Source organism: Phacochoerus africanus, chromosome 4 (genome assembly GCF_016906955.1).
Source record: "Phacochoerus africanus isolate WHEZ1 chromosome 4, ROS_Pafr_v1, whole genome shotgun sequence".
In the NCBI taxonomy this organism is placed as follows: Eukaryota; Metazoa; Chordata; class Mammalia; order Artiodactyla; family Suidae; genus Phacochoerus; species Phacochoerus africanus.
The window spans coordinates 89,529,487-89,549,725 of NC_062547.1; the positions used below are offsets into that span (position 1 = coordinate 89,529,487).

General features: G+C 40.1%; 1 protein-coding gene across 3 annotated transcripts in view; it reads left to right on the plus strand.

The window, feature by feature from the left end:
* The first annotated feature begins 469 nt into the window (after nt 1-469).
* Nucleotides 470-20,239, plus strand: part of RASGRF2 (Ras protein specific guanine nucleotide releasing factor 2) — a 259,593-nt gene continuing 239,823 nt past the window's right edge. For all 3 annotated transcript variants that reach the window (XM_047778205.1, XM_047778206.1, XM_047778207.1), the window contains exon 1: nt 470-764. In XM_047778205.1, coding sequence (XP_047634161.1) covers nt 477-764 — 288 coding nt within the window. In that variant the 5' untranslated portion in view covers nt 470-476. The remainder of the gene's footprint in view (nt 765-20,239) is intronic.

The window sequence follows — 20,239 nt, forward strand, 5'->3', positions numbered from 1 at the left end:
CGTCACTGCAGCCGCGCCGACTTTGCCCTTTAAATCGGTCTCCAAGCCGATTACAGCTGATCTCCCACGTGACGTTTTACCTTCTGTCTCCTGGAGCCAGTTGCCCGAGGACAGTCTTCCTCAAGCTGCAGCGCGTCGCGTCTCTCTAACCCACCGCGGGGGCTCGGGCTTCCGCAACTTTGGGCGAAGCAGCGGCGGGCCGGGCGCCTTCTCTGGGCCACTCTCCACTCGGGCGTCGGGGACTGCAGGGGCTTTGCTCGGCGGGGAGGGCGGTGGTCGGGGCAGAGAACGCGCCCCAGCCGCAGCCCGGTGCTCCTCGGACCCGCTCGCCGCCGCTCTCCGGAGGCCGACGGGCTGCCCTGTGCGCTGCGTCAGGAAAGGGGGCGCCCTTGGCCGTCGGGAGCCGAGCGGGCGCGCCCTCGGACAAGCCGGCGGGAGATGGCCGCGAGGCAGGGGTGAGCTCCCGCGCCCTCACCATGCAGAAGAGCGTACGTTACAATGAGGGGCACGCCCTGTACTTGGCCTTTCTGGCCCGCAAAGAGGGCACCAAGCGCGGTTTCCTGAGCAAGAAGGCAGCCGAGGCGAGCCGCTGGCACGAAAAGTGGTTCGCCCTCTACCAGAATGTGCTGTTCTACTTTGAGGGCGAGCAGAGCGGCCGCCCGGCCGGCATGTACCTCCTGGAAGGCTGCAGCTGCGAGCGGGCACTCGCGCCGCCCAGGGCCGGAACCGGGCCGGGCAGCGCCCGGGACGCGCTGGACAAGCAGGTACCACGCGCCGTCCCTCCCCATCTCCCTGCCTCCGGCCGCGGCAGTTCCCAGTTCTTTTAACCCCAGAGGTCGAGGCCCAACACCGCGACCGCGATCCGAGATTCCTCTTCGGCGTCGGTGGCAGGACATCTCCACACGCCTCCCACCTCCATTCCCCCTTATCCTCTATCTCCTTGAGATCAGTTGCAATAGGAATTCGGCTTTATTTTGTCGCGACCCAGAAAGCGGTCGAGTTATTTCGTTTTCATTGCTAAACTTCCGTTGCTTCTCTACACCTTGTTCGGGAGGATTTAGTGTGGTAACGTGTGTTGACACCTGTTGGATTTAGATTGGCAAGACGGAGCTAACTTACTTGAAAAAGTTTGGTCCCTCCTTTGCTCGGCTGGTTGCGTGTAGATGTCTTTGCCTGCAGACGTTTGATTGCTGTCTTCGCAGGGAACTAGCGGGTTCCCAGGATAGGCAGGCACTTGCTATTGGTCACTTTCAATCTGTCTTTGTGGCTTATGTCAGTTTACTTTGCTAACATTCTGCCTGCTGAGTCTAATTATGAAGGTAAATGTGTATCCGTTTCCCTCAGGAGTAATATTTGGTAGCCACATTCCTGCTTTGTGTAAACATGCGGGAATTTTAAAAGAACACTTCAGTGTACTTTTAAATGAATGCTTCAAAAATGAATGTGATCTTTTTATTCTGGATCATAATTTTATTAGTTTTTCCTCTGTGTGCCCTCGGAGGGGGGAACTCTCCAGATTTAGTAACTGCCCCCCCCCATTCCTGCAAATGCGAAATTTCTATTTTTTTAAATCACCATTTGGTTATTAAACTCAAAGCAGACTCATTTTATGTTCCTAACTGTTCTAACTTTGCTTCTACATCTCCACCTTGAAAAAAAGAAAGCTTATTGTCTTTGCTATTGCATAAAAATATTTCACACCTTAATTTTCGTGCAAGTGACAGCAAACAGTTTCTACTGTAAAGCTTCCACCCCCCTTTTCCCTCCCCCTCTCTCCTCCCCTCCCCCTCCCATCCCTCCCACCCCCTGCGGCTATGGGAGGCGGTAGCGGTAGCATTGGAATCTTGAATAAGATGTGTACATAACCCTGGGGGGGGGGGGCCTCATAAAATTGTGTGTAAAATTAAGAGGAGTTAAAACTAGATCTACCAGAAGTTTGAATTTTTGTCACTTTGGCTTCATTGTAAATCATTTAGACCTAACTGATTAAACTATTTAACACTTACAAATCTGAAAATTTGAAACTATGCCCTTTGATTTGTGAGGGCATGTTGAATGTCATTTGAAAAACCGATTTCCAATTTTGTAGATATAGATACAGGAAAGATAAATTTAAATTTCAAGTCAGGCATTTTAGAGTTTAAATTGAGAGCAGGAGAAGGGTTTTGAGGAAACAGATTTTTTTCCAGGATCTATTTTTTTTTTTAACTTTTCTATTGGTGAGAGGTTTTCTTTTTTTTTTTTTCAAGAATATGTTCTAAGGCCCATGAGAGCAATAAGTTTTAAAAGTGTTATTATGTCTAAAATAAAATAGTGTACTTTAAAGTATTCCGAAGATACATCATTGATTTAATTACTAAATACAAATTTCTCTCTGTATTTATACTGATATGAAGGGATAACCACTTTTTTTTTTTTTCTTTTGAGCTGGAAGTGGGGAGTTGTTACTTGTTGCACCTTACATGGCTTGTTTGTTTGATTTGTAAAATTTTTTTACCAGTCCCTTTTCCAAGATTTTTCTATTTGGCGAATAACCAGGTTCTCATTTTTAGGACAATTTTCTTTAAACCATATTTTTATAAAGAAATGTAACCTCCAAAGAGTTTGACTCTCCTGCCACTTTCTAGTGGAATCCTAAATAAGTCTTATGGTGAAGAAAATTTGTTTTCTATTTATCATCATACAAGTTATGAGTATTTCTCAATCATTTGTACATCTCTACAAGGTTAGAAATTAGAACCTTTAGTGTTTGTAATAAAACCGAGATGGAGAGGAGCAAGCATTCCAAAATAGATTAAGAGTTGGACTGGGAAACCTGTCAGAATTTGTCTTGTGTTAGACACGCTTCTATGACTTGGGTTGGTGTAGCAGGTTGATATTTTTATGCAACACTGTCTGGATATGTTTGAAGAATTAAGAAGAAACTATAAAGAGACAAGAAGAAACAGTCGACCTTTAACCTACACAGTTTATGTAGTTAATTTGTCTTGCAGGGTGCCTTTCACTTCATCCCAGGCACTTAAAAATAGTGCACCTGTGAAATTGGCAAGGTAAAGGGCAGATGTGAGGTGCTGAGCAGGGACCACACCAAGGTCTGCTCCACGTAGGCTTTGGATCTCTTTACGAAAATGTCTCCATCATCCCCATAAATGTAGTTGAAGGTTAATTTAAGGGCTTGAAACAGCATGGGTTTCCTCCACCACATTTCTTCTGCGTCTTCTTAGGCAAATCTCTTAACTGTTTTCCTGTTTTTTGTTAATGAAGTCTGTTCTTAAATATGTGAAAATTTGGCTAAGATGATTTCTAAGTTGTCATTATACATCTATTTCTAAGGTTATCACGGACAGTGTGAGCTTTCTGCTACATACAAGATGTATGTGAAAAACAATTTCACAAGATTTAAATCATCAGTCCCTGTAATGAAGCCTGCGTCTGAGTGGCTAAGGGCAGGCAGGTGTTTGAAGTGGACCTTGTGATCAATCAGGTCAGCAGATGTGCAAAACTATGGAAACGTCACTGCGTGACACAAAGACATTCGTGTTCACATTGGAGGGAGTCATTGTAATGTTAGTGACAGTTGCTAGAAAGTGCCTTTTCTTGCTATAAAATGCCACCAATCATTCTTGCCAGTTTAAAATCTACTTCTTCAAATAACTGAAATATTCTAATTAGTTGTGATAAGTTATAAAAAGAAAACACTCATTGATTTGCTTCTTCTAAGTAATAATTCAAAGTAAGCTAGTTGGCAAAAGAAAATTAAGGTTTTTTTTCTTTCTTTCCTTTCTTCCTTCCCTTCCTCCCTCCCTCCCCTCCCTCCCTCCCTTCCTCCCTTCATTCCTTCCTTTCCTTCTTTCTTTCCTTCCTTCTTTCCATCATTTTATCTTAAACTGTTTCCAGTTAAGGAGAAAAAGGTGTTTTTCACTTTCCACATATGGGTAGGTTGAAGGAATAGTTGCATTGCTCCATTTTCTAAATAGTGTCCCAAGATTCCACTTTGATAAGTCCTTGGGAGATCATAAGGCTCTCTTATCAATAGTTCTATGTGGCATCTTCTTATGAATAGTTATGGTAATATAATCAAAATACATTCAGTTATGGAAAATATTAAGTGGTGTTCCTTTCCTCCAAAATGTGTGCTGGCGGTGCTTTCTAAAAAAGCTCTGTTTATGGAAAACAAAAAACTTAACCTTTCGTTCCATGTGAAGGTGTTTAAGGGGGAAGGGAATTTGCTTATTAGTAGTAAGTGCCTTGTATGTGCCAAGTTTAGTGTCTTCTATTATGTAATGTAGTTTGATTCTCACTTTAGCTCTTAGAGATTGGTAGTGTTTTTTTTTTTTTTTTTTTTTTTTTCATTTTTATCTATGTTAACACTGAGGCTTAAAGGGTTCTGGGGAGATGATCAAAGTTCAACTCCAAGTATGAAGACCAAATAATCAGTCTTGAAGAGTGCCTTGTTAGACTATTTAAATCCACTGAGAAGTTCCCTCCTGGCTTAGCGGGGTAAAGATCTGGCGCAGTGGCTCTAGTTACAGCTGCAGCTGGGTTCGATCCCATGCCTGGGAACTTCTCCATGCCCTGGGTACAGCCAAAAATAAATAAATAAACAAATAGACAAATCTACTGAGCATCCAGAAATTTCAAATCTGGGTGGAATGGGAGGTTGGGGTGGTAGGAGGTATTTGTTTATTCTTATTTTCTCTTAAAAACCGATTAAAGAATAGTTTAGATTCTTGAGAAATATAACTGGAAACCATTACATTTTCAAAGAAAAAAAATGGGATTTATGTTTAAGCAGTTTTACGTGGCCTTCATTGGTTGACTTCAGTCGGGGATCTTTAAAAATATTTGCTCTTAAGATGACAGTCTATATCCCAGTTGGTCTGATCTAAGTGGTTGCATCTGTCTTGCCTGCTAGCAGCAAGACATATAGGAACAAAGCCATCTTTATTCTCATTTTCTTGGCAGTGTTCAGTGTTCTATTCAGTTGTTTGGGGGGAGAAGATCTCCTTACTTCTGGCGGTTTAAAGTAGTAGATACTTGTCATGTTTGCGCTGAATTAAATATAGCGATTTAATTTTGAAGAGATTAAAAGGTTGTGTGATTTCCCCTGTCACCTCATTTCTAACCAGTCATTTTAGCTTTCCTAACTTGACCACAAGCAGAGGATTGTAATCGTTTTATCGAATTAGGCAGAGCTGCACACAAGCCCTGAAATATTTGTTGGGGGGGGAGTGTAGATTGTGTGTTTTCACTCTAGTTTGGGTTTTTTAATTGAAGTTTAATAGCCAACTCTGTATTTTCTTTTCAACCTTTGCTTTTTGAACACAAGTAAAGGGCAAATTGGAATAAACATAGAGAAAATCCATGTTTGATGTGACAGATATACATAAAATGAATTTTTATTGTGATGGTATTTTTCCATGGGATTTAATCAGTGAGCGCTAAATGCAGTATTAAATGGTGGAAAATGTTTGTAGTGTGATACAAAAGTTTTTTCCTTCTTTCAGGAATTGAAAAACAGAGATATTTTCCTTTCAATTGGGTGATAAGTCCTAAAGCATGTGTGATAACTAAACGTTTTAGGTTTTAGCAAGCAAATGTTAATAGTTTGCTAAAACAATTGTTGATATTGACCTTTGTTTAACACACATTTTATATATATATATATATTTTTTTTTTTTGGCTTTTTGGCTTTTTGTCTTTTCAGAGCCCCACCCGCAGCATATGGAGTTTCCCAGGCTAGCAGTCTAATTGGAGCTGTAGTCTCCGGCCTACACCAGAGCCACAGCAATGCCAGATCCGAGCCAAGTCTGCAACCTATACCACAGCTCACCGCAATGCTGGATCCTTAATCTACTGAGCGAGGCCAGGGATCGAACCCACCACCTCCCCTGCACCATGATGGGAACTCCCACATTATATTTTTAAGTTAACTTTGGCCATATTTTTTATTTTTACTTTTAAAAATTTTTTATTTATTTATTTTTTTGTCTTTTTGCTATTTCTTGGGCCGCTCCTGCGGCATATGGAGGTTCCCAGGCTAGGGGTCTAATCGGAGCTGTAGCCACTGGCGTATGCCAGAGCCACAGGAACGCAGGATCCGAGCCGCGTTTGCAACCTACACCACAGCTCATGGCAACGCTGGATCGTCAACCCACTGAGCAAGGGCAGGCAGGGACCGAACCCTCAACCTCATGGTTCCTAGTCGGATTCGTTAACCACTGCGCCACCACGGGAACTCCCATATTTTTTAATAAACATGCATACTATAGTGTAATTAATTATACTATATATAGTGTAATCCATATAATTTTAATTTTGTGGGACAGAAAGTTGTATTTAAGAATATTTTTGGAGGAGTTCCTGTTCTGGTACAGCAGAAACGAATCTGACTAGGAACCATAAGGTTGTAGGTTCGATCCCTGGCCTCACTCAGTGGGTTAAGGATCTGGCGTTGCCATGAGCAGTGGTGTAGGTTGCAGACACAACTCAGTCCTGCATTGCTGTGGCTGTGGTATAGGCCAGCAGCTGTAGCTCTGATTTGAACCCCTAGCCTGGGAACTTCCATATGCCACAGGTATGGCCCTAAAAAAAAAAAAAGAATATTTTTTTTGATTAAATAAGACAGACTGACAAACAATATGGATTTACTGAGGTCTGAAATCCTAATTTTCACAATTTTAAAATAATTTTATGTTTTTATTCCTATGCATTGGTCCTATAAGGGATATGTGTGTGTATGTTGTGTATATGTTTATTGAGTTTATCTTGTATCATTGAATATTAAACATTTGTTATTCAGTTATTCATGTTGGAGTTTTATAGATTTTTATTTGTATTGTTAACATTTCAAGACGTGTTTTAAATTCAGTCTGTGTACAATTTGGGGAGTTTTATTTTTCAGGACTAATGATTCTGTTAAGCTAATCACAGTATAAATTCCTCTCCGAAATTAGTTTATCTTATTTCAAGACTATTTATGGTAAAATCTTAGTTAATATTTAAACAAAAATAGAAATGATATTTGTTAGGTATCAGTGTAGCACTATGCAAATACTTGGTTATTGTATAATACTTGGCCATTATTCTAAAAATTAACCAATATTCCACAGTTATTCATTACATTCCAACTGGTGTAATTTTCAAATATTAGCTGATTATGAAGTTATAAATACATTGTTTTGGCTCCACCAAAGGGTATATTTAACCTTTTTTGCCCAAGGAATTCATACATGATTGTGAGTATATTTGGGGGAAAAAACAGAAGCAAGTTTTTCTTTTATTTGAGTAAACATCAGTATCAGTAAGTGGAATGAAGATGCAGAAAGCACATGTATTCACACTTTTCCTTTTTACTAGCACTTGAAAAACTTACAATGCATGAAAAGTGAAGTATCAAATTGTTTTTCTTAAAACTCCTCACAGTGAGTGCAGAATGCTCCAAATAGGCTTTTGGGAGAGGGCAGGAGAAAATAAGCACATTTGAGTTGATCTATACTTATGTAAATAACATTTCTTTTTGAACTGCGGAGGAAGAAGTGAGAAAGTTGGGCAGGCCTATATAAGTATGACATAGCATCAGAGTACTGTAAGTTTACGAAAGATGGAATTATCATAAGACAGAATAAACAAAACAGTGTTAAGAAAAGCTATGCTTAAAATAAATTTATCGATCTGTTAGTGCTTTACTTTTTTTTAATGTAGACCATAATTTTTTTATTAGCTTCTTCCATACTTACCACTGTGACACTGCTGAGACCTAAGATGATGGAAACATCGGGGATCTGAGGGAAGGGCTGGTTACTGGTTACTGGTTACTGGTATTTGCCTTCTTTTCAGGTTCCTGAAATATCTTATTCTGTCCCTTGCTGATTTAATTTAGACAATGCCTGATTCATTTCCTGAACTGTATATATGAGCTCATGCCATTTGTGTGACTAATGTAAATAGTGGGGTTAGTGCCGTCAAATAGAGGGACCATTGGAAAGCCAGGAGGTTTCCTGGGTTAGACATGTGGGAATGGGGAGATAGGAGCCTGGCCTAAGCCTCACTGTGTAACATCACAACCCCTTATGCAAGAAGTCATAATGAGAGCAGGTCAGGAGTGCATAGAATAGGGGACCACTGTATCTAATATGAATTTGCTTTCTTTCAACTTTCAGAATGTCAGTTTCCGGGTAGATAGAAATATTGAGTATGGTTCAGTTCAGGAGCTCAATGGCGGCGTTTTTGTTCTCTCCTCAGCTGCTTACCAGGTATCTAATGAGCAGTTTCTCTTTCTAAGCCTGGACCCCTACCTGTGATGGGGATCATGATAGTACCTACATCATCAGGTTGTGTGAGACTCATAGGCAGTAGTCCACACCAAGCTCTTAACACAGGGCTCACCACATGGATAGTCAGCACATTTGTCAGCTAGTGGGTTTTATGTATATAATATATATTATATATTTATGTAATATATTATATATGTATACATACATGCATATATATATGCCAATAAGGAAAAACTTCCTATTTATAAGAAATAATATGATGTGTGGGACTTGCTTTAAAATAGTTAAATAAAGGAGTTCCCATCGTGGCTCAGTGGCTAACAAATCCAATTAGGAACCATGAGGTTGCGGGTTTGATCCCTGGCCTTGCTCAGTGGGTTAAGGATCCAGCGTTGCCGTGAGCTGTGGTGTAGGTCGCAGACGTGGCTTGGATCCTGCGTTGCTGTGGCTCTGGTGAAGTCCGGCAACTACAGCTCCGATTGGACCCCTAGCCTGGGAACCTCCATATGCCATGGGTGCGGCCTGAGAAAAGGCAAAAAGACCAAAAAAAAAAAAAAAGTTGCCCTGTTCAATATAGTAGTACCTTGCTGTTTATCCATTCTGCATATAATCGTTTGCATCTTCTCATCCCAAATTTCCAGTCCATCTCTATACCACCCTCCTCCCCCTTGGCAACCACAAGTCTGTTTTCTATGTCTGTGAGCCTGTTTCTCTTTGGTAGATAAGTTTATTTGTGTCATAGTTTAGATTCCACATATAAGTGGTATCATTCGGTATATGTCTTTCTCTTTCTGACTTATTTCACTTAATATGATAATCTCTAGGTCTCTGCATGTCCCTACAAATGGCATTATTTTGTCTTTTTTATGGCCGAGTGATATTCAGTTTTATACATATATACCACATCTTCTTTATCCATTCATCTGTCAATGGGCATTTAGGTTGTTTCCATGCCTTGGCTATTTTTTTTTTTTTTTTTTGCTTTTTTAGGGCCGTCCTCGCAGCATGTGGAAGTTCCCAGGCTAGGGGTCAAATTGGAGCTACAGCTGCCCACCTACACAGCAGCCACAGCCATGTGGGATCCAAGCCACATCTTCTACCTACACCACAGCCACAGCCATTTGGGATCCAAGCCGCATCTTCTACCTACACCACAGCTCTTGGCAAGGCTGAATCCTTAACGCACTGAGTAAGGCCTGGGATTGAACCTGCATCCTCATGGGTACTAGTATGATTTCTTTTCTGTGGCGCCCTAACAGGACCTCCCGCCTTGGCTATTGTAAGTAGATGTCAGATGATGTTTTTATCACCCCCTTTCTAATACAATTCTTTTTCTATTTTCTTCCTGTTGCTTTCATTACTAGGGGCACTTAAACAGTTTTTTCCCTCCTTCTGCTTTAAAAAATACTTTTAATTTAACACAGACAAAATAGAAATAGTTCTGGGAACACCAATATGCTTATCATTCAGCTTCAACAATCTTCACCTTTCTCTTTTCTTGTTAGCTGTTTTTCTCCACACATACCTTTTTTTGTTGTTCAGCTATTTTAAAGCAAGTCCCAGACATCATATTATTTCTTGTAAATAAGGATGTTTTTCCCTTTTGGCATGGCCCTTGTTTGGCACTGAAGGTTGTACGAGGTGTAGCTGTGAGAAGAATGATCTTGGAAAGACTTTGTAATGTGTTTCCGTTTTAATGTGTGTTATTGTAATTGTCATCATCTTCTTATTCCTTTGATATCATTGTGTAGGAGAAAACTTGAAACAGTAGTTGTGAAGACATAAAGGTAGTAGAATTAGCTTTTAAGTAAGTTCTGGCATGTTAAATCTGAAAGACAAAGAAATTTGAAATCAGTTGTTTAACCATGATCATGGTGTAAAGTTATTTTCATGATTTGACCACACTCTGGGGGAAATTGAATTACTGGTGATTCTCTTACTGAAGAACCTTCTTTTCCTTATTGAAGTCCATTAACTGAACTCTTTGAGCAGCTGGAAGAGTCTTGTTGAGAGGTCAGAGTGAGTGCTTTCTCCTCTGATGCCGTTAATGCTTCTCATCACTCAGTAGTTTGCGTAGTTTTGCAACTGTCAGCACGCTATCCATAAACTAGTGCTTCATCCATCTTTCAGAATCACTTCTGAGACCCAACAGTAGTCAGTGCTATTTTAAGGCAGTTACTAAGGCTTCATTAATCGAGTGTGTAGTTTGCTTTTTCTAGTGTTGCTGAGCTTTTCTTGGGTTAGTTGCTTTCTGTCATCTGATTATTTGCTTTGAGCTTTTTTGATTGCAAGGAAGGGATATGAACTCAAGTTGGCTTAAATAATGGGCATGTCTGTGTGTGGTTGGGGACAGTGGGGATATTTTAAGGGAGTATAAGGGTGGATATTGCTCTGCCTTTATTGTGACCTAGCTATATTCTTTGGACATAGGTACTGGCTGATATGTTTTCCAGTGTGTCAGTGCCTCTTGGCCCCTCACTGCTTCTGTTTTCTCATAATTTCTGCTTCTCCTAACTTCAGGCTTCCATGCCCCTCTTGGAATTGATTCAACGTGTTGTGGCCCCGTTCTCTTTGTTTTTTACTGCTTCAGTCCTCACTACAGCATCTGTTATTCACTCTGTATGTTCAGGCTCATCTTTTTGTGAGAGAGAATCTCATTGGCTTCATTCACATCTGGGGGCTAGACAAGGCCATTGGTCTCTGACTGGTTCATGGATTGGCTGTCGGACATCAGGGGCTGTGGGTGAGGGAGTTTCATGGAAAATTTGGTGGGTGTGAGAAACATTATTTTCGATGTGTCTAGTATATTCATCAAGTTAGTAAATACTATTTTCACTAACATGTTTATGCATCATAAGCCACCTTCTCTTCCTTCAGAAGCAGTTTTATATCCTTACCTTATCAATAAGATCTTGTCAATACTACAGTTTCTATCCTCTGGTCCTGATTGTCCTCCTGTGTTGCTAAGGGTTCATGTTCATAATTTCTTTTTACTTTCTAATACTATGATATTGAAAATTAATTGAATGTTGTTCTTTTAACAATAAATTACACACAAACCTATTTTTCAAAGTATAGCATACATATAGAAAAGTGCACAAATCGTAAATGTGTTGCTTCATGAATTTTCACAAAGTGAATATATTTTTGTAAGCAGCACCCGGGTCACCCATCGACATGATCAGCCCTCTGGAAACTAACCTTATATCTGTTTCTCTTTACTACTTCTGCCCAGGGGTAGCCACTGTCCTTATTTCTAACATCCTGGATTACTTTTCCCTATTTTTGAACTTCGTCATAGACACATGCAGTACGTACTCTTCTGTGTCAGGCTTCTTTCCCTCAACATCCTATTTGTGAGATGCGTCCATGTCTTTGGATGTTGTGGTTCATTCCTTTGTGGTTTTCCACTGGATGAGTATACAACAATTTCTTTATCTATTCTGTATCTGCTGTTGATGGACATTTGGATTGTTTCCAGATTGACGCTATTACAACTGATGTGGCAATGGGAATTCTTGTACATATATTTTGCACGTACATGTTTACATTTCTGTTGGGTGTATACTCAGGAATGAATTTATTAGTTCATAAGACTTGCTTATATTCAGCCTCAGTAATTATTGCTAAACAGTTTTCCAAAATATATATGTCAATTTATATTCCTGCTGGCTGTGTATAAGAATTCTATTTCCTCTACATCCTTGTCAGCTCTTGGTATTATCAATTGTTTTGGTTTTGAGCCTTCTAATGGGTGGGTAGTAGTATCTTCTATTGGTTTTCATCTTCACTTCCTAATAATGAGGTTGAACACATTTTCAAGTGTTGACCATTTGATTGTGCTCTGTTTTGAAGTGCTTGTTCAACCTTCTGTTCATTTTTATTGAGTTATCTTATTGGTGTGTAGGAGTTTTTAAATATTAGGTTAAACTATATGAGTCGTGGTTTTTGAATGTCAAAAATGACCAAATACCAGAATTTCATCTTGTTTATCCTAGGATGTGTGAAGACATGAATGCTTTGTCCGTTATATGTATTGCAAATGTTTTCTCTTACTCCAGTTTGCCTTCCTACTCTCCTAAAGGTATCATTTGATGAAGAGAAGTTTAAAACTAATGTAGTATAATCTGTCTTTTTCTTTATGGCATCTGTCTGCCCCTGAAGTGAGTGGGGATGGGGAAGACATCCGAGGTGCTTTATGTGCAAGGTACAGGAGCTGGGGACCCTACCTTGCTGCTCTGTAGTCAAGGCAATCAAGTGGATCACAAAAGATGCACCACTTTGTAAAACAGAATGCTCTTGCAGCAGCTTTGGAGTGTCACACCAGGATCTTTTCCCCTTGGGGGAAGGCTCCGGGGTCAGTTCTTTTGTCTTTTTTGTTGTTGTTGTTGCTGTTGTTGCTATTTCTTGGGCCGCTCCCGCGGCATATGGAGGTTCCCAGGCTAGGGGTCTAATCGGAGCTGTAGCCACCGGCCTACGCCAGAGCCACAGCAATGCGGGATCCGAGCCGCGTCTGCAACCTACACCACAGCTCACGGCAACGCCGGATCGTTAACCCACTGAGCAAGGGCAGGGATCGCACCCGCAACCTCATGGTTCCTAGTCGGATTCGTTAACCACTGCGCCACAACGGGAACTCCCCGGGGTCAGTTCTTAAAGACAAAAAAATGTATCATGTTCTTTCCTCCTTCATACCTCCTGGGATCTGAGGTGTTTCTTCCTCAGGTGCTTGGTTGCTGCTCTTCCTCTGGAGATGCGTACATGTATATGCACCACAGACTTGTACAAGAATTTTCATAGCAGTGTTATCTACAAAACTGGGTGTTCAGTTCCAGTAGCTCTAACTTCACTTTGTATTCACTCATCCCCAGCTCACACCTGCAGCATTCATCTGGGAGGATCAAGTGCAAGAGGGACAAAGTGCTTTTATAAAACTTAACCAGTGTTAAGCATGAATCCCTGATGCCCCCTTTCAGCTATGATGTCACCTGTAGGAAGTGTCAACTAGGCTGGCCTGGGGGTGCTGTTAGGGAAAGAAAAATACATTATGCTCAGTAGTGGTCAAGACAGAATCCTCAGTTTTCAAAATATGTTCATAGAGTGCCCTATAACCCTTCCCCTTCTGTCCTGATTATTACCCAGAACGTGGCCAAGAAGGGGTGACCCCTTTCTTGGAATACCTACATTCACTGATCACACTGCCTTACCGCAGTATATAGCCTGGGAGGGCCTAAGGGACAAGGCGTCGGACAAAAAGTCCATTGTTGAGTACACAGATTAGTTTCAAGGGCCACAATGGTGTGACTGGAAACAGCTAATCAGTAACCTGAAAAGGTATCTGCAGCAGTGAGGCAGCTCTGATAGCCCTGAGAGGGCTTCGAACGTCTGATGTAACCATTCTACCAGGGGTGCGGGAGGGGGTTAACACACCTTGTGACATGGCCTTTCCCATTGTGAGACAAACGGGTCAACAGTCGGCAGGAGTCACAAGGCTATCCTGCAGTGGTAGCCCTCTGCATTGGACACAGAGTCACCCTCCATCAGCAGCTTGATTCTGCTCAGTCCATAGCCCTTCCTGTGGTCACCTACATGAGTGATCCAGGCAGTTCAATAAGCAGACATGGTTTGTTTACCGGTTTATGTTGCCAAAGAAAGTCTCTTTAATCTGCCGATCTGTAGTTTTCCAAGTGGCAAACCAAATAGCTATGCCATTGGCAAGAGCCCAAAAGTCTGAGCCTTGCCTCCTGACTAGAGCAACTACATCTGTCTTTGCTTCTGCATAGCTGACACTGAGGTTGCATAGCCACAGCATCCCAGTAGATACTCTTGGGTTCCAGCCTAGCCAAACCATCAATGAGCCAGGCCCATATCTTTAGGGAATTTAGGTGGATCGAGGACCTCATTGAGTCAATGGCTGCCTCCAGGAGCAGAGCAGATAAAGTTCCCCATAGAGGGATTCTTGCTGCTTTTTAAAATGTAAAGCTGAGGAGTTCCCGTCGGGGCGCAGTGGTTAACGAATCTGACTAGGAACCATGAGGTTGCGGGTTCGGTCCCTGCCCTTGCTCAGTGGGTTAACGATCTGGCGTTGCCATGAGCTGTGGTGTAGGTTGCAGATGCGGCTCGGACCCCTCGTTGCTGTGGCTCTGGCGTAGGCCAGCGGCTACAGCTCCGATTAGACCCCTAGCCTGGGAACCTCCATATGCCACAGAAGCGGCCCAAAGAAATAGCAAAAAGACAAAAAAAATAAAATAAAATAAAATAAAAAAAAAATTAAAAAAAAATTAAAATGTAAAGCTGAGATGCTTCCGGGGCTACTCCAGCTACATTCTTGAATGTACCTCTTCCATTTGATAAGTAAGATTTTAGCCCTTCCTACCCGAATTCTTGAGTCTGAGATTGATTCATCCTGAAATGCAGATTTCAGGCTGGAGAGTTACAAGGTCTCTATGGGCCAATTTTGACAAGGACTCAGCTGTAAGCTAATGTTTGCCTATATGCCTTGTAATTTTGTTTGGATGCCGAACATTGTGTATGAAAAAAATCAAAGAGGTAATCTGAGGCTCTGTGTGATTTTTCTGTCAGAGAGGGTTTACTTTTGCTTTCTTGCAGGCATGATATGTGGGGTAATTTACACTAATCCATTCTGAGAATGAACTGGTGAAAGCTAGGTTTCAGGTTTGTGAAAACACTCTATTTCTAGTTGGTTCTAATTTCTAAAGTCTAGCCTTTCCAGGGTCTTATCAGGAATTCTGGATGTTTATATAACCCCTTCCTCTGGTCTCTCTCCAGCCCCACAGGAGTGCCAAAAACTCAACACTGATTTCCAGCCTCTTAACTCCTGCTCTCTGCTTAGCCTCTTAGCCTCTCGGCTCTGTACTACTCAGAAATTGGCAAATTCCTTGAAAGGAACAACTTCAAAGATTGTCAAACTCACTAGTTTACTTCCCTTTTCTAACTTTCTTTTCTCCTTAGGTCCTGAATGTCTTGTTAGCTCACTGATGCTTTCAAGTTGTGTGTGTGTGTGTGGTGTACTGTTCTTAATGTGTGCATGTTGGAGTGGTTGGGGAGGGTCTGGAACAAACTACCTGGCCATTACCACTTAGCAGTGAGTTTTAATAATAAGTCTAAAAATGAGTGAAACTCCTTTCAAAATAGTAAAAGAATTATCTTGTCTTTTTTTTTTTCTGGAAATGTATCTGTTAATTCTTTTTTTAATAATGATTTTTATTTTTTTCCATTATAGCTGGTTTACAATGTTCTGTCAGTTTTCTACTGTACAGCATGGTGACCCAGTTACATATACATGTATACATTCTTTTTTCTCACATTACCATGCTCCATCATTAGTGACTAGGCATAGTTCCCAGTGCTACACAGCAGGATCTCATTGCTAATCCATTCCAAAGGCAATAGGCCGCATCTCTTAACTCCAAGCTCCCAATCCATCCCATTCTCTCCCCGCCACCCCTTGGCATTCACAAGTTTATTCTCCAAGTTCATGATTTTCTTTTCTGTGGAAAGGTTCATTTGTGCATATACTAGATTCTAGATATAAGTGATATCCTATGGTATTTGTCTTTGTCTTTCTGACTCATTTCACTCAGTATGAGATTCTCTAGTTCCATCCATGTTGCTGCAAATGCAAATTATTTCATTCTTTTTTATGGCTGAGTAGTATTCCATTGTGTATATATACCACATCTTCCTAATCCATTCATCTGTCAGTGGACATTTAGGTTGTTTCCATGTCTTGGCTATTGTGAATAGTGCTGCAATGGATGTGCAAGTGCGTGTGTCTTTTTTAAGGAAAGTTTTCTCTGGATATATGCCCAGGAGTGGGATTGCTGGGTCATATGGTAGTTCTATGTATAGTTTTCTAAGGTACCTCCATACTGTTCTCCATAGTGGTTGTCTTCTTAATTCAGTAATGATAAATATTGAGAAGTCATGGAGTTCCCATTGTGGCTTAGCGGTAGTGAATCTGACTAATATCCATGAGGATGCAGGTTCGATCCAGGGCCTCGCTCAGTGGGTTAAGGGATCTCGTGTTGCTGTGGCTGTAGTGTAGGTTGGCAGTTGCAGCTCTGATTCAACCCCTGGCTTGGGAACTTCCTTATGTCGCAGGTGTGGCCCTTAAAAAAAATATTGAGAAGTCAAATCACATCTAATCCTTCTTTTATCAGCTTAATTCTGAAAATCTTTGAATATATCATTTTACAAAAAAAGAAAATATCATTTTGTAGTTATAAGATTTTTTTACAGATGCATATATATCTTCATTCTGTTCCTGAGTGGTGAGGTGTGTATTTTGAAGATATTGAGATGCAAGTCTTATTTTATTCCTTACATGGTAGATTTAATTTAAACTTTTTTATTTTATGTAAATTAAAAAAATTATAGTTGATTTACAGTGTTTTGTCAATTTCTGCTGTACAGCAAAGTAACTCAGTTATACATTTAAATATTCTTTTTTTCACATTACCCTTCATCATGTAACATCACTAGTGATTAGATAGAGTTCCCTGTGCTATACAGCAAGATCTTTATTGCTTATCCATTCCAAATGCAATAGTTTGCATCTACTAACCCCAAATTTCCAGTCTCTCCCACTCCCTCCTCCTCCCTCTGGGCAACCACAAGTCTGTTCTCCATGTCCATGAGTTTATTTCTTTTCTGTAGATAGATTCATTTGTGCTGTATATTGGATTCCAGATGTAAGTGATATCATATAGTATTTGTCTTTCTCTTTCTGATTTTATTTAGTATGAGAGTCTCTAGTTCCATCCACGTTGCTGCAGATGGCATTATTTTGTTCTTTTTTATGGCTGAGTAGTATTCCATTGTGTATATGTACCACATATTCTTAATCCATTCCTCTGTAAATGGACATTTAGGTTGTTTCCATGTCTCAGCTATTGTGAAAAGTGCTGCAATGAATAAACTTTTCTCTTAGATTGTCTTCTCATATCTGATTGTCTGTCTGTCTATCTATATCTAGTTGATGAGCATTTAATTTAATCAATCATCTTTCTCTAGGTCTAAGTTAGCCCTTTTTTCTTGCAAAGTGAAAAAGTAATAGACTATTTCATTTAGGATACTAACTTGTTAGTATATTATGGACATTGTTTTATATTGTACAATTGTAAGAATTACTGTTTATTGAATGCTAATTGTCAAAGCGCCAAACACTTTACATGTATTACCTTATTTAATTTTCACAACCATCCTGAGATGACAGTATCCTCTTTATTTTGAAGCTAAAGGTACTGAGGCTTTAGTGATTTATAATTCTCCCAGGGCAAACTTTTACTAAATAGCAAACTTGGTTTAGTTTAGTAAAAGCATATGTTGGTTCTTGGCCCTTATCTAGGAGTTAGAAATATATAACCAGCAGGGAAAAGTTTTTGTCTTCCATCTCATTCTTCTCTGTCTTGGTACATTTGCTGTTCAGGTGGAAAACTTCTCAGACTGATCTGGCAACATTCATAAAGCCCATAAAATTGAGTTATAGTTTCTACCCTGGATTCATGAAAGTATGTCCACAAAGCAAAGCTGTGGGCTCATGTTTATCTAAGGGAAGCATTAAAACCAGTTTATGTAACCTCAGTAATCTCTATGTGCTTGGCAGTGGGCTGATGCGCAGGAGATTTGGTGTTGGGGAACAGGTCAGTCAATCTCCAAAGCATCCTCATCTTTCTCCTGTGCCACTGATTTCCAGCACAGGCTTGCTTCTTAGTGTCTGCTCAGCACCATGAAGGGCCCAGTGCAAAAGGTGTAGAAGACAGAGCCCTCCCTGCCATTTCAGACCTTGCCTGTGCCACATCTCTTGACTCTGAGAAGACCTCTTACATTTTGAAGTGAGTCTACCTCTTCAGTGCTTTGATTGATGCTACCACTTTTTGGCCACTGGGTCAAACTAGACTGTAGTCTCTCCTGACCCAGAGCATCAGGAACTTTTGTCTGAAACATGAAGCAACTGAGAATGGTACTTGCAGTCTGTGCGATCAGCATAAATGTAATTAAAGGAGAAGGAGCATTTATTTATATGTGCTCAGTCTTTCCGTTCTGGGCCAGAGTATCTTCTTGTATTTGTTTTGTTGGAAGCTTCACCTGGTGTCTCTGGAATTGTACAAACAAATCATCGAACTATAGCATCCTGTGATTCTAGTGCCTTAGCTATAATTTCCTCTGTGAGTGTTATTATCCAAATTCATTTTCACCATGTCAGTTTGAGCTGAGGCCATCCTCCTTCCCCACTGTCCTGCCATGACCTATTCTTAGAGCACTGAAGATGCCATGGCATGCCATATGGTTAAATGGTATAGAATGCCCAGTATATTGAGGTGAAGTTCCCAGGTCCAAGTTCTAGATCTCCCTTTAAAAAGCTATATATTCTGAAGCTTAGCCCTTTCCTCATCTGGGAAATGGACATGATAATTCCTACCTTGTCAAGAAAGGGGGAATATTAAATTGAGATAACAATGTATGTGATAAATATTTTGTAAATTAAAATGCTACAAGAATGTTATTTAAATTCTTCTCAATTACGGTTTTTCATTTGAGTGAGGGCCATTTAAACAGTAAATAAACTGAAAGTTTGCTTACTACAGGTGTGTGTTCTATTCATTTTATGGTCCGTTTTGAGAAACACATAGCTTCTCTGCTTGGTTCGTAGACATCTTTATGCTTTTTCAGGGTCTATGGAGAATATTTAGTTGATGACAAATTCCTTAAGAAACAGTTGGGAGATTACTTTTACTAAGTGCAAGAGAATATTACCTAAAAGGATGGATCAGTGAAGAAATTTTTCTTTCTATTGTATAGATCCTGCTGACTGTAATAAATATTAATATGAGATTAATAGATTTTTTTTTAAAGGAAAATGTAGCTATATTGATACTTGTGCTTTGAAAGTTCAGTTTTTCATAGAGAGTGTTTAAAATATATACTGAAGGATAAATAAATCCACAGCTTACTCATTTCTTTCACTTTTAGTGTTAAACTGCCATGTTAACAGAACATTTTTTATTTTTATTTTTTTAAAGCTTTATTGAAATATAGTTGATTTGCAAGGTTGTGATAATTTCTCCTCTAGAACAAAGATTCAGTTATACCTGTACACACATACAATTCTTTCAGATTCTTTTCCCACATAGATTATCACAGAATACTGGGTAGAGTTCTCTGTGCCATGCAGTAAGTCCCTGTTGGCCAGTCATTCCGTATACCTCAGTGTGCATATGCCAATCCCCCCCTCGCCCCAGTCCATGCCCCCACCACCTGTCTGCTTTGGTAACCATAAGTTTTTAAAAGTCTGCGAGTTTGTTTCTGTTGTGCAGATAAGTTCATTTGTATCATTTTTTAGATTCTACATATAAGTGATGTATCACAGGATATTTGTCTTTTACTGTCTAACTTCACAGTATGATAATTTCTAAGTCTATCCATGTTGCTGCAAATGGCGTTATTTCATTCTTTTTAGTGGCTGAGTAATATTCCATTATATATCTATATCTATATATATAACATCTTCATTATATATCTATATCTATAGATATCTATAGATAACATCTTCTTGATCCATTCCTCTCTGTTGATAGACATTTAGGTTGCTTCCATGTTTTGGCTATTGTAAATAGTGCTGCAGTGAACATTGGGGTACATATATCTTTTTGAATTATGGTTTTCTCCACTGGATGCCCAGGAGTGGGCTTGCTGGATCATGTGGTAGTTCTGTTTTCAGTTTTCTTTGTGGAAATGGTATACTGTTTTCCATAGTGGTTGCACCAATTTATATCTCACCAACAGTGTTAAGAAGGCTCTCTTTTCTCCACACCCTCTCAGGCACTTATTGTTTAAAAGAACATCTTAAAAAGTAATTTTTTATTTAGAAAAGTAGTGTTTCTGAGGATCTAATGTACACCATGGTGACTATATTAACAATACAGTATTGTACACTTGTA